At 44.5% G+C, this 25,827-nt stretch overlaps 1 protein-coding gene across 3 annotated transcripts in view; it reads right to left on the bottom strand.

The window, feature by feature from the left end:
• Nucleotides 1-7,103: 7,103 nt before the first annotated feature.
• ARFGEF2 (ADP ribosylation factor guanine nucleotide exchange factor 2) overlaps nucleotides 7,104-25,827 on the bottom strand; it is a 79,686-nt gene continuing 60,962 nt past the window's right edge. For 2 of the 3 annotated variants that reach the window (XM_065922137.1, XM_065922138.1), the window contains exons 28-39: nucleotides 24,255-24,415; nucleotides 22,547-22,677; nucleotides 22,284-22,413; nucleotides 20,910-21,045; nucleotides 20,327-20,465; nucleotides 20,164-20,218; nucleotides 18,575-18,689; nucleotides 15,813-15,943; nucleotides 12,574-12,742; nucleotides 11,274-11,412; nucleotides 8,223-8,340; nucleotides 7,104-7,683 (exon numbers count right to left, since the gene is read on the bottom strand). In XM_065922137.1, the coding sequence (XP_065778209.1) occupies nucleotides 7,507-7,683; nucleotides 8,223-8,340; nucleotides 11,274-11,412; nucleotides 12,574-12,742; nucleotides 15,813-15,943; nucleotides 18,575-18,689; nucleotides 20,164-20,218; nucleotides 20,327-20,465; nucleotides 20,910-21,045; nucleotides 22,284-22,413; nucleotides 22,547-22,677; nucleotides 24,255-24,415 (1,601 nt within the window). In that variant the 3' untranslated portion in view covers nucleotides 7,104-7,506. Of the gene's footprint in view, nucleotides 7,684-8,222; nucleotides 8,341-11,273; nucleotides 11,413-12,573; nucleotides 12,743-15,812; nucleotides 15,944-18,574; nucleotides 18,690-20,163; nucleotides 20,219-20,326; nucleotides 20,466-20,909; nucleotides 21,046-22,283; nucleotides 22,414-22,546; nucleotides 22,678-24,254; nucleotides 24,416-25,827 lie in introns of those variants that run through there. The other variant, XM_065922139.1, reaches the window with a different exon arrangement.

The following is a 25,827-nucleotide window of genomic DNA, read 5'->3' as shown; positions in this document are numbered from 1 at the left end:
CCTTTCCTTTCCCTTTTGATAACTGTTAAGTTTATTACTTCACTTGGAATGATAATCTCTAGGCTCATCCATGTTGCTGCAAATGGCATTATTTCATTCTTTTTAATGGCTGAGTAATATTCCTGTGTGTGTGTGTGTGTGTGTGTGTATACCACACCTTCTTTACCCAGCTTCCCCAGTGGCTCATCTGGGGAAGAATCCATCTGCAGGAGACACTCAGGAGACCCAGGTTCAATCCCTGGATTAGGAAGAACTGGAGAAGGAAATGGCAACCTGCTCCAGTATGCTTGCTTGGGAAATCTTGTGGACAGAGGAGCCTGGTGGGCTACAGTCCATGGGGTTGCAAAGAGTTGGACACGACTGAGTGATTAAACAACAAACAGCATACCACACCTTCTTTATCCATTCAACTGTTGATAGACACATAGGTTGGTTCCATGTCTTGGCTATTAGAGATTGCTGCTATGATCACTGGGGTGCAAGTATCTTTTCAAATTAGAATTTTTGTCTTTTCTGGATATATGCCCAGGAGGGGGACTGCTGGATCATGTGGTAATTCTATCTTTAGTTTTTTAAAGGAACCCCCGTATCGTTCTCCACATCCTCTCCAGCATTTATGAACTGGTGACTTTAAAAGGTGTGCATTGAAGTGGAAATATGAAGGCACAAACCACAAAGGCTTACTGGCCCAGCCTCGGCACCTGCTCGCTTCCTCTCATATTTTCTCTGCTAGTCGCTGTTTCTTTCCTTGACTTCTGAATGTCTGTGCTGGTCAGGAAAGAGTCTGAGGGTACAGCCCTACAAAGGCAGTGTAAGAGATCTGACAACGGTGGTTTCTAACGCAGGTGTTTGTAATACCCAAGCGTTCACCTTACACACAGGGTCCCTGGCAAATAAGCTCCTGAGAGACCAGGACTGTGTTCTCTTGGATGCCCTGCTGGGCTTCCCACCTCGCCCCTCAGAACGGGCAGAGTGGGTAGTGTGTGTGTGCTCTGAAGACAGAGTCTGGGCCAGAGTCCCAGCTCCGCCGCTTTCATGCCGTGCGATCCAGCTGACACGGCCTGTCCTCATCTAATGCTGCTACCCCCTCAGGGTAGAAAGTTCACACAACAAATCCTTCTGTACAAAAAGTTCTTCCTTCCAGCTTCCATGATCTGACCACTGGCCTCTCCTACACAGCTTGGTTTTTTTTCAGAAACCCATGGACTCTGGAGAAGGAATTCAATATGCCATTATTTAAGCCCAAATTCACTCAAGCTAAGAAGTTTATTAGAACACATGAGTATTTCCTGGACATAACTCAAGATAAATTCTTTAAGCAAATCTGAATTAGGTTAAAGGAGAGGAAGCTATAGAAGCTTCATGTGAAGATTAGGAATCTCTGGGAAAGATGAAAATTGACTGTTATATAAAATTATCCTCAAAAGTTCAGTCTTCAGTTGAATACCAGATAAGGTTGGCTTGTGCCTGGAAAGAGGCATTAAAAAAAAAATACTAAAATCATTTTTTCCAGAATCCTTACAGTGTCCTCATTACTTCTCCTCTTGCTGTCGGTATGCAATTGAATTTACTAAGGTGGACGTTCCTAAAATGTGACACAAATCACCAACCCAAGGACAATTTAGATTTCTTTTCATTTTCTTGGGCTCCAAAATCACTGCAGATGGTGACTGCAGCTTGGAAGAAAAGCTGTGACCAACCTAGACAGTGTATTAAAAAACAGAGACATTACTTTGCCGGCAAAGGTCCGCATAGTCAAAGCTATGGTTTTTCCAGCAGTCATGTATGGGTGTGAGAGTTGGACTATAAAGCTGAGCACCGAAGAATTGATGCTTTCGAACTGTGGTCTTGGAGAAGACTCTTCAGAATCCCTTGGACTCCAAGGAGATCAAACCAGTTAACCTTAAAGGAAATCAACCCTGAATACTCACTGGAATGACTGATGCTGAAGCTGAAGCTCCAATACTTTGGCCATCTGATATGAAGAGCCGTCTAATTGGAAAAGACCCTGATGTTGGAAAGATTGAAGGCGGAAGGAGAAGCAGATGACAGAGGATGAGATGGTTGAGTGGCATCATCCTCAGTGGACATGAGTTTGAGCAAGCTCTGGCAGATAGGAAGGACACAAAGTCTGGTGTATTGCAGTCCATGGGGTCACAAGGAGTCAGACACGACTTAGTGACTGAACAGCAACAAAACCTAGACAATGGGCATGTTACACAGGTTTGCAAAAATTCTAGGGAAGGCAACCACTCTGGTCCTCTGAAAAAGAAAATGTACTTTTGCCTAAAATGTGCACCAGTCTGTTAGGTTACGAAATGCAGTATAATGCTAAAATTACCTTTCAAAATGCTTAAATTAGTAACCTGAAATAAGCCAGTGACCTTAGCATGCCCTCCACATGGGGGTGAGCAAAAGAGACTTTAACGGGAAGACCAAAACAAAGCTGAAACTATCTGCCGCAGGGGGGTCCTACAGTACAAGCTGAAGGAGCCCTGTTACTCAGAGGAAGTCACTTTAGTTCAGGGCATTTAAACCTTGGCACCACTGACACTACAGCCCCCACTCCTGCCCCCAGCTTGTGGGTGGGAGTGGGGGGCTGTTAAGCAGCATCTCTGGCCTCTACTCACTAGATGCCAGGGGCACAGCCACCCCCACCCAAACATGGGACAGCCCGACATGTCTGCAGACACTGCCAAGTGTGGGGGCAGAACTGAAAACCCCTGGTTGGCAGCAGGTTGAAAACCAGTGCTCTAGATAAAACTCAGGCAGTGTCTGCTCTGCAGAGATAAAAGACTCTTCAGAAACCTTTTCCAAAAGAAAAGAAAGTGAAAAGTGAAAGTGAAGTCGCTCAGTCATGTCCGACTCTTTGTGACCCCATGGACTGTAGCCTACGAGGTTCCTCTGTCCCTGGAATTCTCCAGGCAAGAGTACTGGAGTGGGTTGCCATTTCCTTCTCCAGAGGATCTTCCTGACCCAGGGATCGAACCCGGGTATCCCACATTGCAAGCAGATGTGGGAGACACAGGGGAAACTCTTCCAAAAGGGCTGTTCTTTTGTTCTTCCCTGGAAGCATCTGAAATGTGGTACCAGAGAAAGATGTTTTATACCAATGAATTAATAAAGACGACCATGTGTTAAGTCAATTTCAGCAGTGGAATATTTTAATTACAGTCATGATTTACAACGTGAGATATTTCAGAATGGATTCTGCAGGGGAATTCATTGGTGATCCAGCGGTTAAGACTCTTGTGCTTTCACGGCAGAGGGTGTGGGTTTGCTCCCTGGCTGGGGAACTAAGATCCTGCATGCCGTGAGGTGAAACCAGAAAAGAAAAACGGATTCTGCATTTGGAAGCAGGAAAGGCGCGCTTTCTAGGCTGGCTCCCCGTGTGAACCTTAGGATGGCTGCCCACTCATGCCCAGTTGGCTTCCCTGGGAGTCCTTCTCTGCAATCTTGCCCTCAATGCCAGCAAGAGGAGATTTCTGTCTTCTCTTGGAAACTAAGCCACGGGTCAAACTAATTAATGAGATGAAATCATCTTCTCATGATCTCATAACTGGATGTTTTCCCCTTTCATGAGGAGGGGGATGAAAGGGGAATTTTACTTAAAAAAATTAAACTCACAATTAATATTCTCCCATTAATAATTATATGAGTTAAACACAAAGGCCACATTCTACCAACAACTGATAAAAGTACAAGCATGTATCTGCCACAAGAACAAACCCAAAACTTGATACGCCGTGCTGTGCTGAGTCATTCAGTCGTGTCCGACTCTCTGCGACCCACCAGGCTCCTCTGTCCACGGGGACTCTCCAGGCAGGAATACTGGAGTGGGTTGCCATGCCCTCCTCCAAGAGTATCTTCCCAACCTACGGATCGAACCCAGGTCTCCCGCATTGCAGGCAGATTCTTTACCAGTTGAGTTATCAGGGAAGCCCCATACATGATCAAGTCTGATATGCATAATGGCTTGATATACATTAATTACTACACTAAAAGCAGCTTTACTTTTTAAAACTTTATTGATTTACCACTTGATTAAAGCATGGGATATTTATTTTAACAGTATTATACATAATATTTTTACATAGAAAACTTTACATAGCATTTCATATTATATAATTCTGCTTATTCTTTCAAAAATGTGTACATCCATTGGGCAAGGAATGCTTTTCATTAAATTACCAATATTAAATGCACTTAATCATCATGTATAGATTAAACAAAAGTAGCTATTAACTAATTTTTAGGCATTTTTAAGGAGGTAAAACATACATTTGCACATAAAGAAATATTTGAGGCAAATATGCAAGATAAAATTTTTAAAAAATCAGAACACTGAGAAAAACTACACTTTTGACGAGTGTCTTTTTTTGAGAGCAAGGACTTCCACGTAGAATCATTCTTTTAAATACTCAGCTTTGGTTTCTTTGTTTCCCAAATTACAAAGCTGCGGATCACAAACTCCAGGATTTCGCATGAGTTCAAGCTATGCCTACTTTTAACACAAATATTAGAACAGAATTCAGAAAATGCAGTTGAGGATCCAGTTTCTATTTAAACCAATTATCCATTTGCATCATAACAACAAACGTCTGAATGCGATGGTCATACCTGCATTTATCAGCAGGTTCCTATAATAACTATTCAGTGTATAGCCATAATCACAAAAGAATGATGAGAAATTTTAGTTTTTTTAGTTTCTTTTTTTGCATTTTGTACAAAAGTCACCTCTCAGAGGAAATGTTGTTTCCAGATATTATTAAACAATTCCTATTATGTATGTTCTTTGGTTGTACGTGAGGAGTGACAGGAAAAAGTCGCATTTGACTAAAGACGCATTATTAGAAATAAAATTTCCCATCCAGCGTTTGTTGTTAAGATGCCAAAGCTGGTGATCTCCCTAAAGGACAATGAAGAAAAACAAAATTGCTCAAAGCAGCAGTATTGTAACAAACAGAAGCTTCTCTAGAGACCCAGCACAAATAATCAACACTTAAAGCAACTGAGAAAGAAATAAGGCCTTGGAAACGCGTTGCTCTCCTCCGTAACCTTGTGAATGAATGGCCGCTGGCCCAGGGCTGCAGGGTCACCCCCTTCACGGGTGTTTGTGTGTGGCATGCACACGTTCACCGTGAGCTGGGATAGATTTATTCACAAAAGAGAATTTAGGCTGAATGGCTTATTACTGGAGGTAAGGGATTTTCACCTGTATGTCACGGTCCACTGACAAGAAAAAGAAAAATCACCCTAAATGGTTTGACATCCAGTTTTTAAAAGGTCCATGCTGGTACAATTTAAATGCCTCACTCAGAAAATCAAATCTCTTAAAAAACGCAGCTGAAAAGAAATTCAAACCTTAATGTTTCGGCATGGAACAAAATGCACTTACACATTTCCTATGCTGTAAGCAGAGGGAGAAATGAAAGAGGAGGCAGGAATACATGGGCAGAGTCTTGCCGTCCCATTCAGTGAAGAAAATGTCCCATGAGACCCTCAGAGGGGAAGCAAACATCTCCACGCAGGGACGCAGCTGGACAGAAAATGTATGAGTGGGCCGCGTGCGCCCCACTTACACCCTTAGCGCAGGCGTCGATGGGGACGGCCGACTGGCTGAGGCTGTGACGAACCACAGAATCAGCGAGGGAGCCAGCATGTGGCTTCCGCGCTGCAGGGTGAGGATGTAACGGAGTCCAGGACTAGCATGGTGTATGTGCTAACGTTTCACAGTAAAACACTCTCCCCCTGCCCCTTCCTGCTAAGTGTCAGAGCCCCTCTTCTCTCATGGACGTAAATAACGTAAAAACCTAAACATCTCTTTTCTTCTTTGGTACAGAAATTAAAACACTTTGGGGGGAAAAAAAAAGTAGAGTACTGCTGGCCAAAACCAAACATTTCTCAAGGCTGGTAGAACACACACACAAAAAATGTGAGAAATCAGTCTTAGTAAACAAAAGCACCAGAAATCTTTCTCTGTGAAAAAAAACTATCTGATTTTTTTTTTTTTAGATTAGGTTCCCAACTGACTAACTTCTAAGGCACCAGAGTTGACCTCAACACAACCCAGTTTATAGGACTACAGGGTGTCGGTAGCCGTCTGCATGTTTTAATACCTCTGTAACGGTTCTAACGCTGAGGGCTGCTCTTGGCGAGCAAAAGGTGAGGGCAGAGATGAAGCCTGTGTTCTTTCTCACCGACTCCAATCAAGTCAGCGCCCGAACCGACTGCTTGCAGGCCTTGGGCCGTATGCATAGACTGCCCACTCCACAGCTGCACAATTCAGTTCTATGGCAGCTAAGAGTATTGCACCATCATCAACACCGTAAGGACCCCAGAATCTGACCCTTCCAGAGAACTCGGCTCCTCGGCTCTAATGAACGGAAGCACTGAACACCTGCCACCTCCTGCTGAGGTCACAGTCAGCTGTGCCGGCCTCACAACGGCACAGGTCAGCTCGGGTTCAACCCGCGACACGTGGCCGTGGAGGCTCGCAGGAGCCCCCTCCTCACGCAGAGTGCCCAGCACCCGCCCCCCATCTCTCTCTCTCTCTTTCGAGGGCTGGCCCATGCTGGGGACTGGGCCAAGCAGAGATACTAACTGTTGGTATGTTCACTATTCCGAGGTAAAAATAAAAGGTTTACTCAAATATAAATTAACTCTCTTAAATTACTACTTCATTTTTGTTACTACTTCATATATTAGATGGACAATGTATTCTGGAAATTTTAATACCCCCTCCACAAATACTTCAAGGAAGACTAGTCATCTTCATTTGTTTCCTTTTTCCTATAGACTTTTCCTCCCCAAGTTACTAAAACAGGGAGAGCCAGAAGCACTACATTTGTTTTTTAAACCTTGCAAGCTCTTAATTCTAACTTAATTACTAAGCTCTGCTTTCAGTTAAATCCTCAGTAATATCTTTTTTTAAAAAAATGCTTTAAAAACCACGCAGACATTAACAAAACGGGGAAAAGAACAAGAACTCTTTTTTCCCTGTACCTTTCCCCAAACCATCCTAACTGCACTTGACTCACAACCGACAGAAACACTCAAACTTCTCTAGCACACTCAAACAACAAAAACCAGCGTATTTTAAGTGGCACTTAGCCGTTACAAGAAATTTTATTAACGTACTCTAGTAATCACGCACCTATACAGCTATGTTCAGTATCTTCAAGGAGAGTGACTTCCCCTGACGGGAGAGAACAGCCAGTCGTGGGACTGGAGGACAGTGACGGTGAGTGCAATGACCGGTGACACGCAGCTCGACGGGAAACGAGGAATGGCTGACAGAGACGAGACAGACTCCCCACCTACTGTGTCAACTGGGGAAACACCACAACGCCCGAGTCCCAGGGCTCTGACGACACCATCTTTGCCCAGGCCTCTCTAGCTTCAGGATGTCGACTTTCTGCAGTCTGACCCTTCCCGAGATGTGCCAGGCAGGGGCAGCACGGGGACAGTTCTGCAGAGCGGCAGCAGTGCCCGCAGGGGCCAGGGCTACCAGATTGGCGACAGGCTCCCCGGGACTTGTGATGGCTCTTCTGGAATCCATATCTTATACACAACGCCTATCCTCAAGAAGAACTTCCGCAGAACGGCTCGGAGCTCAGGAATCAGGTCAAACTGCATAATTTCACACAGGTAGGGGTAGTACATGGAAGCATGTGCTTTAAACTTGAGGGGGGAGAGAAGGAGAGAGAGAAAATTAGACGTGGAACTATTGTTCTGCCCTTGGTTTTCCGAAAGTATTCATCTCACCCTGGAACTTCTTGCAAATAATATTGGCACTTTTTCCCTCACTGTTGGAAAGTAGGTGCAAAAAACTGCAAATTAATACTTCTTTTAGTTATATTTAATGCCAAACACAAACTGGGGACAGTCTTACTACCAAAGTCAGTTTTCATTTCAGTAAATCAAGATTCCAGTTCTAATTCAGGCTTTCACAACCTCACCCCTCCCTTCCAACAAAGCCACAGTGAAAATCAGGTAGTTGTTTAACAGGAACCTGCCTTTCTCCACTGGGGTTCTTTGACAGAAAAAGCTCAATAACCTCAGACACCCACTGTCCACAATGAATCAACTTCCTGCCAATGCTCCTAGAATGGTGCTAGTTATGTAACCTCCTTGGAAGAATGAGCAAAGTCGTTGCTTCAAAGTCTCAGTATAATGCCAACCCAAACCCAAATTCTGGGGAAGACATTACTTGCTTATACCTTTTCGTCGTTTATTTTGAGGGTTTTTGTTAGAAGTAACAACAGGAGGCTTGTCCAGGCTTCCCGATGGCTTTCAGAATTCACCGTGATGAAATAGGCCAGGGCCTCGGAGCACACACTGGAAGAACCAGCGGAGGGCAAGCGAGTCAGACGGAAGAGGAATGTCACACATTTCACTGGAGCGGAGAACGCTTTCATCTTTTTTTTAGACTTTTTATTTTGTATTGGGAGTATAACTGATTAACAATACTGTGGCATTAACAGCTTCAGGGGGACAGCAAAGGGCCTCAGCCCTACACACACATGTATCCATTCCCCCCAAAGTCCCCTCCTCTCCAGGCTGCCGCATAACGCTGAGCAGAGTCCCCTGTGCTGGAAGCAGGCCCTTGCCGGTCATCCATTTTAAACACAGCAGAGTACATGTCCATCCCCAACTCCCTAACGATCCCTTTCCCCCACCCTCCCCATCGGCAACCACAAAGAGGACTCTAATCGTGCAGTGAGGATCCCACGAGCACCGTCTGGCTGTGCCATCTTGAGCACGCCCGAGCTTCAGTTTGCTCAGCTATAAAGTGGGAATAAACAGCTGCGCCAAATCCGATGGGCTGCTGTGACTATGAAACTGAACAAGGACATTCAACGTAAGGCCGGTACAGGCCCGGCCGGTAGCTGGGGCTCGGCCAGGCAGGGTTTGCAACACAACCAGCACGAGAGCCTGTCACCCGCAGTTAGCCACGAACCCCCATTCTCTTCTCACACAATACACAACAGCCAGTTTTTAAAACATGTTGTGTTAAAAACTTAACACGTATGTATGTCCTTCAGAGAAACTGTATGAGACCATGTAGGTAGTTCTCTCTTGGACTTGATGTTAAAGGAGCTGCTAGTGTCCCCTTTAATGAATGAATTCATTTTTCAGCTTATGACTTGTCATATATTCTCTTTGTAAGATGACTGAAAAGGGCAAAAAAATCATTGAAGAGAAAAAAATTCCCACAATCCCATCACTCTAAGGAACGTGTGTGCGTGCTATGTCACTTCAGTCGTGCCCGACTCTCTGTGACCCCACTGACTGTCGCCCACCAGGCCCCCGTCCTTTGGGGTTCTCCAGGCAGGAACACAGGGGTGCGCTGCCGTGCCCCCCTGCAGGGGGTCTTCCCCACCCAGGGATGGAACCTGTGTCTCCTGCACTGCAGGTGATTTCTTACGGCTGAGTCACCGGGGAAGCCCACTCCAAGGGACACATGACACTATTTTGGCATATTTCCTTCCAGGTATTTTTGGTGACTTTTTATTCTTTTATTTTTTCTTTCTTTTTTTTTTTTTACAAACCCTTGTGTTGAGGGCTGACTTTCAATAGATCGCAGCGAGGGAGCTGCTCTGCTACGTACGAAACCCCGACCCAGAAGCTGGTCGTCTACGAATGGTTTAGCACCAGGTTCCCCACGAACATGCGGTGCGTGACGGGCGAGGGGGTGGCCGCCTTTCCGGCCGCGCCCCGTGTCCTGGGACGAAGGGCTCTCTGCAACGGACCCCGGTCTCCACGCACGGCGGGGTGCGCCGCGCCGCGCCCCGAGGGACACGGGCGATGGCCCGCCAGCGGGGACGGTGGGGGACCGGCTATCCGAGGCCAACCGAGACTCCCGTGGCGCTGCCGTATCATTCCGCCTGGGCGGGATTCTGACTTAGAGGCGTTCAGTCATAATCCCACAGATGGTAGCTTCGCCCCATTGGCTCCTCAGCCAAGTACATACACCAAATGTCTGATATTTTTGGAGACTTTTAAAAAGCAATGCTTAAATATTACAAGTATATATGGCTTTACTTCCTGCTTTTTTGTGGTGAAACTTGTGTTATGAGCATGTTTCCACATCAAGGAAAAAAAATTGTTTTTAATTGTTTTTATTTTTTGGCCACACTGTGTGGCATACAGGATCTTAGTTCCCTGACCAGGGAGCAAATCTGTGCCCTTTGCATCGGAAGCTTGGAGTCTCATCTGCACTGGACTGCCAGGGAAGTCCCAGAAAATCACTATTATTTTTTTCCAGAAAATTATTTTTTAAACACTTAATTTACAAAATTTCATTTATTTTTTGGCTATGCTATGCGGCTTGCGAAATCTCAGTTCCCTCACCAAGGATCGAACCCAGGTCATGGCAGTGAAAGCCTGCAATCCTAACCACTAGACCACCAGGGAATTCCCCCAAACTTCATTTTTAAATTCTAAATTCTGCATAATATTCTATCATAGGATATACCATAATGTATATCCTATAATATACACTGATACACAGCTGAGCTGCTTTAAATTTTTCCTCTTTATATCTACAATGAACGTTCTGTGTGAAAATCGTGATTTCCCTAATAGTGGAATTACTGAGTCAAAGAAAGATGGAATTCTTTAACGCTCTTGAGCTACACACACACACATATATACATATATACGTAAAATGCCCTGTGATTTCTAGGGAGATCCAGTGGTGCAGCAAGAGTGCGTGTCTTATCACATGGTTGTCAGCACTCCATGATCATGTTTTCAAACCTTAAAGGAGTGAAAAGAGGCATAGACACAGCATGTTGCTCACGGCTGCCCAAGAAACTGGGTGGCAAAGATCTACTTCTCTGCAGAGGGCTCGCTCCATGGAATCCACTGCCTGCCCACTGCTCCATTTCTGCACCAAGTAAGTGGATCCTGGTGCCCATGTGACTCTGTTTCTCTTGGGAAGCAGGGATGGCGGGACGTCGGAGCTGACAGTGCTCTAGAGGGGACTTAGCCAGGACTAAGGCCTGATGCCTCCGAGCTCGGGGCACTTTCCCCTGCTGAGGTTTCTGTGCTTTAAGAAACGATACACAGAAGAAGTGAGGCCCTGTCCTCTTTAGGGCATTAAGAAAACGAATAGCAGAGCCACCCAACAGAAAAAACCAAAAGGAGAACAGCTTCTAGGGCAGTCAACATGTAGCTACTTTTCTTCTACTCTTTTCAAAGCACAGTGCTGTTGAAAAGCATTTGGTGTATTACAGATAAGAAATCTAATCAGAAATAATTCTTACCTTAAAAGGCGCTGCTGAATTTCTTCCCAGGAATCCTTGCGGTTCTCATCGACATACATTCGAAACAGGATCCTCAAACAACAGGCCAGGCTGCTGGTTTCTTGCTTTAGAAGATTGGGTTTAGACTTGCCCTTAAAACCTAGGGATCAGATAGTCATGTAAACTGTGCACGCTCCCAGGGTAATGCTAAGAAATCATGTGGGAACCTAATGTAGTTACTTTAGGAGATATCCAAACATATCACATTAAAAAAAATAAAATTATTATTTATTTGGCTTCACAGGATCTTAGTTGCAGCATGTGGGATCTAGTTCCCTGACCAGGGATGGAACCCAGGCCCCCTGCACTGGGAACATGGAGTCTTAGCCCCTGGACTACCAGGGAAGTCTCCATCTCACATTCTTAACAGGGCTCAATTGTGATATTGAACAAAGGCAGCCCTGACGCCGCACCCTCGGTATAGGACATACTTTGCTCCTCAACATCCTGAACTGTTCTCCATTCAGACTCTGCTCACTGGTGGGTGAAGCCATTCATTTCATCTTCTCAAGTGTTATGGCTCTTTAAAATTGTAGCATGTTTCTGAGTTGCTAGATTTTTTTTCTCACAAAGCACATATAAGAACACATTTTCTTAAACAAAGCAATACCAATCAGCCACTGGGATGTGTAAAATACTCTAATAAGCAAAATCTTATTATTGGCAAAGATGTAAAACACCTAGATACGTTAAAGCTAAAGAGAAAAATGACATTTTAAAATTATGGGCGAAAACAGGCATCTGGGGAGAAAATTAACGGTAACAATACAAAAATTATATATAAAGTACCACTTTCATACAAAGTTCACAAAATGAGACTCCTACTGTCTTCACCCCTACACAAACATACGTGTGTGTATACACACATACGCCACTCATGTCCAGGACTTATATATTTACATATGGAGGTGGGAGAGAAAAACCCCTAAAAGCCCCAGAAAATGTACCAACGTGCCTGTTTCTCTAGACTTCCACAGTTTTTACACCATCATATTTAACTCTACAATTATAATCTAATGTAAAATTTCCTGACTTGCTAGGCTAAACTCTAAACCAATTTGTTTTTCCATCAAATACCAATAATCTCCTGTGTGCCAGGCTACATTCCTGGTACTGGGATGAAATTTCCCTTCTTTCTCTCTCAAGAGTGAAGACACCTGTTAAGTCATTCCAGCTGTGTGTACCAGACCAGTGACTTTCCAAAGATGGTTTAGGACGGTGACCAGGGCGACCACCTGTTCTATGTGTGAGTCTGCCTTACCTGCTCGCCACAGGACAGTCCGTTGCTCGTAATTGGAGTTGAAGGCCTTTGAGAATGAATGGGACTCCTGCAAGCAGTCCAGGAGCTTGAAGAGGTGCTGGGAAGACATGTACTTGTACATGCCCTGGTCCTCCGTCTCGATGTGGATATCTGCGTCGAGCGTGTCTTGCTAGAGAGGGGAGGATAACAGAGCTGAGTAAAGAAGACAGAATGGCTTTGGACACGCTGGTATCAGAGCTCTCCAGAAGTCCTGCTCTCTATAAGGTACTTCCTTCCTCAGCAGCCTCAGCGGTCTTGCGCTCAGACTCTGCTCACTGGCTGGTGAAAGGAAGCGCTGAGCCCCTGCATGACGGCAAGCTCTGCAGGCCAGAGTTGCCGTCGCTTCAGTACCGCCCTCACCGCATGAACACGAGTGTGTGTTTCTCCAATTATTTCATTACACGATTGCACTGGCCTTCTCTTATTTTATAAAGAAAGTGGAAAATGAGAAAATCAAACTGTAGTACCTGTGACAGAAGGTTTGAGTCTCAAAACATACTGAAAGAAATTTTGAGGCAAAGCTCACATGGCCATCTCATCTCAAGCTTCATCACGTGATCAATGAACTTTAGTAGGTTTGACAATTGTGTTTTTAAATGTGAAGGGAAAAACCATAAAAATAGGTATGAGATGCTAGAAATTTTTATTGAACATGTTGCCTGAAATGTGGGACATAATTACGGATTTTGTATTTGTTGAGACCTCGAGGAAAATGGACCACATCCCTCCCTATAAACCAGAGGTTACAAAAGGGCAGAGTTTGCAATACTCCTGAAATAAAGCTATAAATTCAGTGTAATCTCTATCAAAATTCCAGCTGACACCTTTGCAGGAATTGACAAGCTGATCCTAAAATTCATAGGTAAATGTTGTAAATGACACAGAAGAACCAAAACAGTCTTGGGAAAAAAAAAAAGAGGCACAAAGCTGGAAGACGCATTCTTCCCTATTTAAAAAACTCATAAAAAAAACTAATCAAGAGTGTGAAACTAGCATAAAGACAAACGTACAGATCAATGGAATATACTGAGAATCCAGGAATAAAACCTCATACTTATGATCAAGAGACTTCCAGCATGTATGTCAAAATAATTCAACGGGGAAAAAAGTCTTTATAGTGAATGGTACTGGGATGAATGAATATTTACATGCAAAAGAATGAAAGTAGACTCCCTATCTCCCATCGTATACAAAAGTAAACTAAAAAAGTGGGTCAAAGATCTAAATATAAGAGTTAAAACTGCAAAATTCTTAAAAGAAAATGTAGGCCTAAATCTCTGTGACCTTGAATTAGGCAATGCTTTTAGAAATAACATTTAAAGTACAACTGGAGAAAAACAGTAACTTGGACTTTTATCAAAATTAAAAACTTTTGTTCTTCAAAGGATACCACCAAGACATTGAAAAGATAATGCACAGATCATATATCTATCTGCTAAGAGACTAGTATCTAGAAAATACAAAAACTCCTGCAATGATAAAAAGATAAACAATTCAACAAAAAGGACCTGAATAGGTGTTTCTCCAAAGATGAGAATAAATCCACAATGAGCTGCTACTACACACCCACGAGGATGGCTATAATTTTTTTATGATACTTTAAATAAAACCAGCAACACAATGATAACCACTGGTGAGGAGGTGAAGACACCGGAACCGTCACACACTGTTGGTGGGAATGGAGAACAGTCTAGCTGTTCTAGAGAACAGCCTGGCAATTCCTCAAAAAGGCAAACACAAAGCTACCATATGACCCAGCAATTCTACTCCTAGGTTTATACTCAAAGCGATTTAAAAATGTATGCGCACATTAAAATTTGTACAAAAATGTTCACAGCAGGGTTATTCGTGACAGCCAGACTGGAAACAACTACAACGTCCACCCGCTGATGAACAGATAAAGAAACGTGGTACGGGCACGCACTAGAATGTCACTCAGTCACAGACGAGAACGATGGAGTCAGGACACATGCCCCAACACGGTGAGCCTGGGAAGCACCATGCTAAGTGAAAGAAGCCAGACACAAAGGCTCACAAATCATATGACTGATATAAGGTGTGACATCTGGGTTAGACAAACCCAGAGACAGAAAGTAGATCAGTGGTTGCCGAGGGCTGGGGCAAGAAGGGAATGGGGAGTGATGCTGATGGTCAGGGTCATTTTGCAGTGATTAAAATGTTCTAGAATTAGTGGGGAGGTTTGCATAGCTTTCTGAATATACTCTTTGGGGTCGCAAAGAGTCGGACATGACTGAGCGGCTTCACTTCGCATAGCTTTGTGAATATACTAAAACCACTGAACTGTATACTTAAATAACATAAACAAAAACCAAAAAAGGACAGCCTTTGTGCTGAATCTATCCCAGAGGTATAATTACAGTATTTAATAAGCAAGAGATTTCCATTTTTCAGGGGGGTGTCTGCTGCACAGCTTTGGAGATCTTAGTTCCCTCACCAGGGACTGAACCTGCATCCTCAGTGTAAAAGCGCCAAGTCCTAGCCACTGGACCGCCAGGAACATCCCCCGAAATCTTGATTTCCGGCTCCTCTTGAAAAACTGGAGAACTGTCACAGCTTCACCCACCCGACAGCAACTGGGCCCCGGAGCTGGGAGGTGGCAGGGCTCGAGCGCAGAGGTCTCCCACTGCTCCCCCCAGCCTGCTGCCCCTTCGCACAGCGTCTCCCAGGCCACGGAGCACTGAGGTCTGCAGCCTGTGCTGGAAGGTGGCTGTCCCTCTTTTGGACACCGAGTTCTGTTTCCAAGCATACTGTATATATATAAAAGGTTGCATATACAAAACAAAAAGGTATACTTTCTGAAGGAAAAATTGGGACCTTTAGCCACATAACTTTTCCTTCTCAGTTACTTATGGGTTAACTGTGTATCAATGATAAGGAACAGGCCCTATGATTAACAACACATTTTTTTGAAGCACCAGGGCAAGGGGTGGAATCTCAGCAGTAGAGTGCTGGTAAACTGGCTCTCTGGGAAAGGCTGATTTTCAGTGCTTGGTGATTTCTGTGGGGTAAACACTCCCATTACAGCCAGTATTAAGTGACCAGCACCCTTGTCGCTGAGCACAGGGCTGGGGGATGAGTGTGAGGGGCTCCTGCGGCCAACCCAAGGCGGCTGCAGCACATCTCCGCACCCGGGCAACCCCCCCACTGACAGGGATGCTTGTCTCCAGGCCCGCCCTCACCTGGGCGGCAACCATGTGCTCTGCGTCTTCCTTCTTGCTCGTCGCAGGGTAGAACACGATGTTGTCAATGGTCTGTATCAATTCCAACTGGACCACACACTTGATGAGGAGGCTGGCAAACAGTTTCTGATCTATATTAGATGATAAAGATTAACCCTAATAATGATTCAGCCAGTACTGAGTTCACTGAGCTCTTACTGTGTCCCAGCACAGATCTCGATGCTGCGGCATAACAATGAACAAGCTGGACAGAAATCCCTGCCCCCCCATGGCAGAGATGGGACAGCAAACAAGCTATTTAAGTATAAGATACAGTATGTCACACAATGAGGACATAAGGTGGGGATTGGAAGGTGGAAGGGGTGCTGTCAAGGTGGGGTTGCGAGCTGGTCAGAAAAGGTTCTCTCTGAAAATGCGCTCTCTGAGCAAACACCTGAAGAGGTGAACAGGGGCAGTGACGCAGGTCCCATGTTCTCCAGCATGTTTCTCTGCTGCCCAAAGGGTCACTTCTACAGACCGGTTCTGGACTGTGCTCTGTCCACAAGAGGCTACAGGTTCCTGTGGTAGCTGGCCTTGCCAAAGGGCTGAATCCCAGCCGTGAGGGTTGGGGGGAGGGGTGCAGCTCATATGAATTCTTAGCTCCTGGATCACTGGATGGAGCAGCCACTGCCCACATTTCCTGCTTCTGTATCCCTCAGAATCTTGTCCTGCCTCCTTCAGTGGCTAGCTCTCTTTGATCAGTAAATAATTCTTTGTGAAGAACTTTCCCTGCTTCATTATTGGTGTGGTTTCTGCCTATGGACCAGACTCTGACTAATGTCTCATCTTCTTAATCCCTGGGCTCTGGGACAGTCAAGGGCTGATTTGACTCCAATCCAAGTAGAGCTTCCTTTCCAACTTATTGTTGAAGAACCAGAATGCTGAAAGTATTAGATAAACGTTAACAGGGAGTTGGGTATCTTCAAGCTTTTGAAAATGGCTATGAAATTATACATATAAAAAAATTCTCCACACAGAGAATTAGTTTTAAGTTAAAAAATATACAGTGGAATTGCAACAGATGTACACTTAACTTATACTTGTTCAATGACACCACCACCTTGGGCCAAAAATAAAAAGAAAGAAAGAATACAATGCAAGTGTGCAGAGGACTGTGCCTCCTCTGTGCCCCGAGCTCACCCCTGAAAAGGAGGCTGAGACAGAAAACTGGGGGAAATGAAGCTCTGTTCCCTGCAGAAATGGCAGGGCCTCAACTCAAGTCCCAGGCATCTCTCAGAATGTAAGCATCTTGCCGCACCCAGTGGTTCCTCTGAAAGGAATGTCCACTTGTTGCTTTATCTGGGGCTGATGAGGACTCAGCTCATCCTTTGCCTGGACCCTGGAGACACCCTGGCTGTACCACTGACATGGAGGAGCAGCCTGCCATCTCCAAGGTGGCGCCTCTCGACTGAATTCCGAGGGTGGTTATTTTCTAGCCTTCAAAAGATTATGGTGAACAGACAGGGCTTTTTCTAATGTGCTGCCTCAGAAGTTCATGCCAATGTGGACACCTACAGACTGGTGGGTTAAGAAGAGGGTGAAACCACGACGAAGAAAAATAATGTCAACCACAACTTTAAAAAAAGACCAGACTAACACCAGAAATGGTTCAATTTCTCAGTCAAAAGTGTCTGAATCCTGACTCTACCACATATTAGCAAGTCATGTCATCTAAGACTTAGTTCATTCAAATGTAAAATGGTAACCCCTCAAAGGGCGAGGATGAGAATCACGTGTGACTATACATACATGGGACACACAATGCCTGGGTCACAGCAACTGGAAAACCTATTTTTTAAATGACAGACAGGAAAACACACCATAAGCAACATTAACAGATAAATCAGTAAAAGTAATTTGAAACTCCTATCCAGCAAAGGGATCTCTCACACACAGAGCCTCCTCACACCAATAAAAAGACCAACAATCAGTACAAAATGAGCAAAGATTATGAACAGATAGCTCATAGAAAAGAAAATAGAAATGGTTCTTAAACACAGGAAAAACTGCTCAGTTTCACTCATAATTAAAAAACTGCATATTAAGACTACTCAAAAGATACCAAGTATGACCTAGGTGTTTTCAAAGGTCACGTTACCAGGTGTAACCTTAATAGGCAGCGACCTGGAATTATCCATCAAAATAGCAAAGGCACTTCTCTTTTAACCTAACAATTCTGTTTCTGGGGATTTACTGTACAGATAACCTCACAAATAACACATGCATTATGCGATTCAATGCAGTGTTGTTTATAACAGAAGACGACTAGGAATACCATAAATATCCGCTGGTAGGAACCCAATTAGGCAAATAGTGGCACAGCCACAGTGTGGGGCAGCATACAACAGTATAAACGCGTGTGAGAGCGCTTCAGCGACGGACTTTGAATGATCTCTAAGTTACATTAAGAGACTAAAGAACAATTCTATATTCTATGACGTGTATAAAAATGCGTGGAAGAGAATTCATATATAAATATAAATACGCATTATATGCTTGTGTAGCTGGATGTGCATTTGCTTACTTATGAGTCTCCAGAAATGACTATAAGCAACTGGTGACACTGGCTGCCCCAGAGGGGAGCTGCAGAGTGAGGCCCAGGGGTGGGAGGAAGGTCACAGCCTCTTTACCTCTCTGCACCTGCCGAACATTTGAATCATGCACATGTGTTACCTACTTAAAATAACAAACAAACACAAAAACAGTAAGAAAAGGGGTCTTACTTGCATACGGTCTGGCTTTCCAGCCATCATCAGTCGGGTTAGAGAGTTGGCTCTGACCCCTCTCGGAGGCATTTTTATCAACGCTGCTTAAAGACTGGCGGTCCAGATCCACATCCTGGAAGTTAACCAGAGAGAAACACAACGCTCACTCCCCCGTTCACAAGTCAGGCCCTGGGCAGAGAAGTGCCTGGTTTTAACACTGCTGGCCCAACTTGAATGAATAAGTGTCTTGCTGAGCTTGAAGTACAATGTAGCACTTTTCAGAGGCTGCATGGGAGAGATGATGAATTTCAACAATTTCTTTCTCCCATTAAAATTTTACATTTTCTGATTCTAACTTAGGTGGCATCTCTCTACATACTATGATTTCATGATGAGTGTGACAATGTTTAATGCGATCAAGTTCAAAAATAAATGAATATGGTAGGAGCTTTTTTTAAAGTTGACAGCAGAAAGTTAAACAGAAAATGTTTACATACTGTGCTTTATTTTTAAATGGCTATATCCCAAAAGTCTTTCAAAATCTAATGCCTTTAATAGTTATTTGGAAATAGATGCTAGTAAGACTAAAGGTTTACCCTGTAAACCACATTATTTTATAGGGATACTTGAATTAAAACTTCTTTATGGGGTCTTACACAAAAAATAAAAACTGTATTTCATTGGTGAAGAGAAAAGCATTCTTTTTAAGATTTCCTTTTTTTGGATGTGGACCATTTTTGAGTCTCTCATTAAATTTGCTGTGATACTGCTTTCCGCTCTGGTTCTATTTTTGGCCATGAGTCATGTGAGATCTTAGTTTTCTGGCCAGGGACTGAACCTACAGCCCCGGCATTGCAGACAAAGTCTTAAACCACTGCACCACCAGGGAAGTCCCAGGAAAGCAATCTTTATGTAAGAGGGCAATAAATAATAATAATTATACCAAAGCAATATTTACAACAGTGAAAGGCCAGAACTGACATGACAGTCCAATAAGAGAAAATCCATTAACTAAATTATAATAATGTGCAGCACAGAAAAGGCTGTTCTCAAAGACTATTTAAGAATACAGAAAAATGCCTACAATTGTATTAAGTAATACATTATGTATAAAGTGAGCCCAAATTGCAAATGTAGGTTGCATGTGCTCAGTCACAGAAACAAAAGCTAGAAGTGGTCTGTAGCTTTTATTGAGTGAAGTGACTTATTTTCTTAATACTTCTTTGTACTTTCAAAAGAATACAATAATGAATATATATAGTGTTTAGCTCTTATAGGGCTTCCCTGGTAGCTCAGATGGTAAAGAATCAGCCTGCAGTGCAGAAGACCCAAGTCTGATCCCTGGGTCAGGAAGATTTCCTGGAGAAGGAAATGGCAACCCACTCCAGTATTCCTGCCTGGAAAACTCCACGGACAGAGAAGCCTGGCGGGCTACAGTCCATGAGCTTGCAGAGAGTTGGACATGACTGAGGACTAACACTTTCACTTTCAGCTCTTATAACCTTCTTTACCCACTTCCCATCAGAAAAGCCCAAACTTCTTAGGTTGCTTAACTTTTTACTATGATATGTGATCAGAGAAAAGCCAACTGAAAAAAAAAATCCTACCAAATGTTTTTCTGCTGGATCATCCTCCATTCCTACAGGTCTCCATGTCAGCAGACTTCAGGGAAAGCAAGAAAAGGAAAATAATCAATGTGACGGGCAGCCTGGAGCTTTAAAACAACTACTGAACACAGAAATAAACAGCAGTAATCACATTAACACTTACACGTGGGGGATGGTTGTTTTGAAGATATCCAACATACAATTGCATGTTTCGTCCCAGACATCAGGACTGAATTTTTCTCCATTGGATATTACTAAGTTTTCTAAGCAATTTGTACCTGATCGAGCCAACTGCTCGTTATCTGCAAAATAAAACATCTATCATTAAACTTCAAATGCTGTTCTGATTCCAGCCTGATCACTGTTGCTGCATATTGTGATGTGGGGAGAAAACGCAACTGTTAGACTAGTAGGCTTCTAATCAATGAAGCACTGCTAGGCACGGTATTAAAGTTTTTAGTGTTTAAGTAGGCTATAAAGAGGTAAAATTATTTTTAATACTTTATTGTTAGGAATGGAAAAAGGTCAACATTTTGGTACTTAATTAGTTGGCTCCTTGAATGAGAAATGCTTTATAAACTGACTTGGAGGAGAAATTGTTTCTATGTTCTAATTTAATTAAAAAATATTCATTTTCACCAATTATAAATGCACTCTTCGGCCTTCACATTTCTGTATGTTGAAAAAATTAATCTCTCACTAAAGACTATGTCAAGAAAAATGATGCCTAGCTACAGGAAGAGTACCTTGTTTTACACACCACTGCAATTGTGCAAATACATCAGAAAGAAGAACTTCATTCAAAGCTTCATAGAACTGGGTAAACACGTCACAAATAGCATAAAGTGCATGATTGCAAGTCGTCGTCATCCACTCGGATTTCTGGAAAAAAAATTAAAAGATAATGTTTAAAGGCCACTCTCCTTGTGGTGAGATGGGAGTTCTCACATATCACCGGCAAAATATTCTGAAATGAAATTTGGCAATAGGGGTCAACTGTCTTAAATGTGTCCACATCCACTCATGCAGTAGCACTACTTCCAGGAATGAACCCTGAATAAAGATCTGTGGCTGAAAGTTTATGAATAAAGATATTTACCACATGGGTATTTATCTACTGTAAACACAGACATAAACTAATGCTCGGTACTGTGGCAATTAAGTTGGGACCATCCATATGACAGAATTTAAACAGTCATTCAAAGTGATACTTCTGGGAACTCCCTGAAGGTCCAGTGGTTACAATTCTGTGCTTTCATTGCTGGGACCCAGGTTCAATTCCTGGTCAGGGAACCAAGATCCTGCAAGCTGTGTGGCACAGACAAAACCAAAAACAACCCCCCCCCGAAAATGATACATCCATAAATTTTAGTTAATATACCTTACATAAAAATGTAAATATTAAAAATGACGTTGGATAGACAGGTTTTTCCAAAGATACACATGGCCAACAGATACATGACAAGGCGCTCAAAACCACTCATCATCAGAAAAATGAAAATCAAAGTCACAACGAGAGATAACACCTCGGGCCTGTCAGAATGGCCGTCATCAAAAACAAGAGCTAACAGAAGACTGAGAGGATGTGAAGAAAAGGGAACTCTTGGGCGCTGTTGATGGAAATATACATTATGCAGCCACTATGGAAAACAGTATGGAGGTTCCTCAAAAAATTAAAAATACAACTATACCGTATGACTTGACAAATTCTACTTTGGGGTATATACTTAAAGGAAATGAAAACATGATGCTGAAGAACATATGCTGAACATATGCAACCCCTCATTCTCCCAACTATTCAGAAGCTGATATGAACCAAACAGTAAGAGGACCGCGAGGTGCCTGCTGCACCGGCAGCTTCGGTGCTCAAGGGCCGAGGGGCACACAGCGGAGGTTTATTTCCCCTCATGTGTCCCCAGGTGGGAAGTTCCTCAGCACCACTCGATGACTGGGAGGAGAGGGCCAGGAAAGGTGATTTCCTGTTCAAAACATGCCTGAAACAGCTCGCTGTGTAAGACTTCTGTGGGCGGCAGATGCTGACGACGCAACCCTGGGCACAGACGAGGGCCAGAGCGGCTCTTCTCCCATCTCCCCGGGGCAGCGTTTTCGTCATCACCCACCTCTGACTGTTGCTCGGGGAGTTTCATGTTGTCAAAAATCCTGAACACGATTCTGAACAGGTCCTGCCACCAGTGCTTTTCAAAGGTGTGGCCATAGCTCTTCATGATCTCGAACATGACTGTGAGCCCTCTGGGGGAGACAAAGCCGGGCACGGAGGAGGGGGTGAGTGGGGGAAGAGGGCAGGGGCCGGGGGAGGCGGGGACTGAGACCCAGGCAGGGAGCGGGGAAGGGGCACCTGGGAGGGAAGCCGGGACGCTGTTACCTGGTCCGGACATCTAGCTTGCATCTGTTAATGATGCAGGAGAGCTCAAAGAGGATGGGGAACCAGCCCCGGACCCAGACTCTGTCACCAGGAGCCACATTCATGTCGTCGCTTGTGTATTCCTGCAGCACCTACAATGAGACCGTCCCTCAGAGGCAGGCCCAGCAGGTGAAAAGGAGGAGTTGAAACAGAACTACAAGAAGATGAAAGCCCCTCATTTCCCCTCCTAAAAACCTCAGTTCAGCAAGGGTCTGTTGGGGAATCCCGCAGAGATGGAGACCAGTCTTTCCCAAAGGCATATGTGCACCTTCTCCCTATGATCCTATGGACCTTTGTGGGTTTTAAAGTAAGTTGAGTGAGGCAGACCACAAGAATCCTGGCGGCAGGAGGTGTTACATTAAGAAAAGTGATAAAGGTCAAATGGTGATAGCAAAATATCCAGGATGATTCAGTATCTCAGACCATTCCCAAATGTTACTACCAAAAGGCAAGGGGGCGGCAGAGGATGAGATGATTAGATAGCATCACGGAGTCAATGGACATGAATTTGAGCAAATTCTGGTCAATAGTGGTGGACAGATGAGCCTGGCGTGCTTGCAGTCGCAACGGCTTGGCAACTGAACAACTGTAATCTATTACTTAAAATAAGAGTGGCAGTAGCCACTATTGGCTAAGCACTTGCTATGGGCCGGGAGCTGTCAAGGTGTTTTAAACGAACGAACAGTTCTCACAATTCCCTGAAGCAGGCAGAAATAATGGTCCCGCTTTGTAGATGAGTTGACTGAGGCATCAAGGCCCAAAGTCACGTGTGTCTTGACACAGCGGCCGTCTTGACACAGTCCAGACGTGAAGCCCTACTTCCTGCCCTGTCTCTGGGATCCTCAGCCCTTTGATCCTTAACCACTCTTGAAGAAGTGCGCTCTGTTGCAATGCAGTTTATCAACTCTGGTTATTTAACATTAGGTGATTTCTCCCTGTGCTTCAGTTACTGCCCTTGTATAATGGGAATATAATTACCCTCCTATAGGCCTGATGTGGGGGTTAAAGGAATCTACACTGGAACACGCCCCGAATGCTGCCCGACTTGTACTGAGTGCTCAGTCACCAGCGGCTCTCATCGCCGGCTCATCTCACTGAGCTGCTGCCGGGACGCACTGTACCACCTTGGGGGCGCGCACTTCTGTAGAGAAGGCTCAGAGAGACCCCACAGGCCGGTGGCTCAGTCGCGCTTGCTTTCACCCGACCGCAGTGTTTCCAGGCTGTCAGCTAAAGCACTTTAGGAAAGTGAGATGTGACAGAAAAGCCCTCAGCATGTGTGGGAGAAAACAAAAGGTGATCTCTAAACGTGATTTCTTGGCTATATCACAGTGGCATAATGTAATTTCCTAAAAGAGAGGTTTGGTTTCTCTCAAATACAATGTCTAGCTTCTTCAGCTTTGCAAAAATTCACAGCTAAGCTATCACCTTCTACTAAAACAGCCCGTAGGACACTATATAAGAGTCCAGCCTAAACAGAACGCTCTCACACGCACAGAATGACCAGAGGTAGAACCCCTGCAATGGCAGTATGCGGAAATAAACACCGAGTCTAGGGCAAGCACGCCTCTGTGAGCGAGCCGCTGGAAAAGCTCTTTCCCAGCAGAGCAGGAGTTTTTGCCCACGCCTTTGCCCCCGCCACGGCTCAAACGAGTGAGAAAGGGAACACTACCCGCGGCCTCTCGGAGACGTATCTCCCACAGAAGCGGATGAGCCGGATGGCTTCCATGCTGGTGTCGGGGAAAGCGGCATTGCAGGCGAACTCCGACAAGCACTTCACGGCATCCTGAAAGGAGTCGATGGCTGCAGGGAAGTGGTGCTGGAAGATGGTTGCTGGGGAGACAAAGGCACACTTTTTAATAAGACCAGGATTTAGAAACGAGGATCAAACACACACACACACACACATACACACACACAGGAGACGATTACTTCAGTGAAAATCTACGGAAAGCACGTCAGTGGCCTCTGGAAGACAGGATTTCTGATGAAATTATTCAGGAACGAATGCATTGAGTACAACTAGGGCTAAACTGCACTGCTTCCTGAGCTCAAGCAATGAGGTAAAGGCGCAAATATTCATTTATTTAATGGACATTTACTGAGTGCCAACCACATGCAACGTGTGTAAAGCAACTATACTGCAATAAAAATTAATTAATAAAATATAAAATTATGGGTAAGTTGGGGGGAAAAATCCCACAAAGTGTGGTTGTGGGCCCCAGGGACAGAGATAAGCAATCGAATTTCCTGTCTTTGCTCCAGTGGGTAAGATGGACAACAATCACCTAAATCAGTAGATATGTAAAATAATCCCAGGTGGGGTGGGTGCTGGCTGAGGGGGCAGAAGACAGGAAAGGCTGATGGTGGGGGAAGGACTCTGGGAAGAGCTCCTTTCTGAGATGCGGCCCTAAAGAAGTGAGAGAGGACTGCCAAGAGAAGAGCAAGCTCCACCAGGATGACAAGCTGTCTGTTTTGGGACGGAGTCAGCAGAACTGGGAGAGATATATACAAACGTGGATGCATGTGGGGTTGGCCCAGAGGGTCTGCCTGACGGAAGCTCAACACTGAGGGAAGCGCTGGCCCCAGTTCTGTGACCCCGAGCACATCCCTTCCTTCCCTGGCTGCTTCCGCCCTAAGATCACACCCAGTGCTGCCTTGCTGGGACCGTGTGAGGACAAAGGGAGACAGGGGAGGTCAGTGAGCCAAAGCTGAAAGGCACTTTAGAAATCGAAGGTTTTCAAAATCTTACAAGTACCACGTAAGAATATGAGTGACAAGAATTTTAAAAATTTAAAAGACCTCAAAAAAAAAGTCAAAGCTGACCCAATGTCTTACAATGTCCACAAACAGCAAGACCGGCAAACAGGCAGGCCCAGGGACTGAGGTCAGGGCAGGGTGCAGGGGCGTGGCACCAGTTCCGGGCTGGGCTGCAGGTGGCAGTCCTCCTCCACCACCTCCCGGCTGAGTGACCTCAGACAAGCTCTCCTATCTCACTTTCCTGTGTCTGTTTCCTCTCCAATAAAACAGGGGGAAATACTGGTATCCACATCAGTGGGTTCAAGCAACCCCAGACCAAAACCATCCTGGGGAAAAAATCTCTGAAAGTTCCAAAACGCAAAACTTGAATTTGCTGCATGCCGGCAACTAGGTACACAGCCTTATGTTGTATCATGTATTATGAGTAACCTACATATGATTAAAGGAAACAGGAGGATGTGCAATGGTTTTATGCTATTTCATCT

Source organism: Muntiacus reevesi, chromosome 2 (assembly GCF_963930625.1).
Source record: "Muntiacus reevesi chromosome 2, mMunRee1.1, whole genome shotgun sequence".
NCBI lineage: Eukaryota > Metazoa > Chordata > Mammalia > Artiodactyla > Cervidae > Muntiacus > Muntiacus reevesi.
This window is presented reverse-complemented; position numbering and strand designations above follow the sequence as displayed.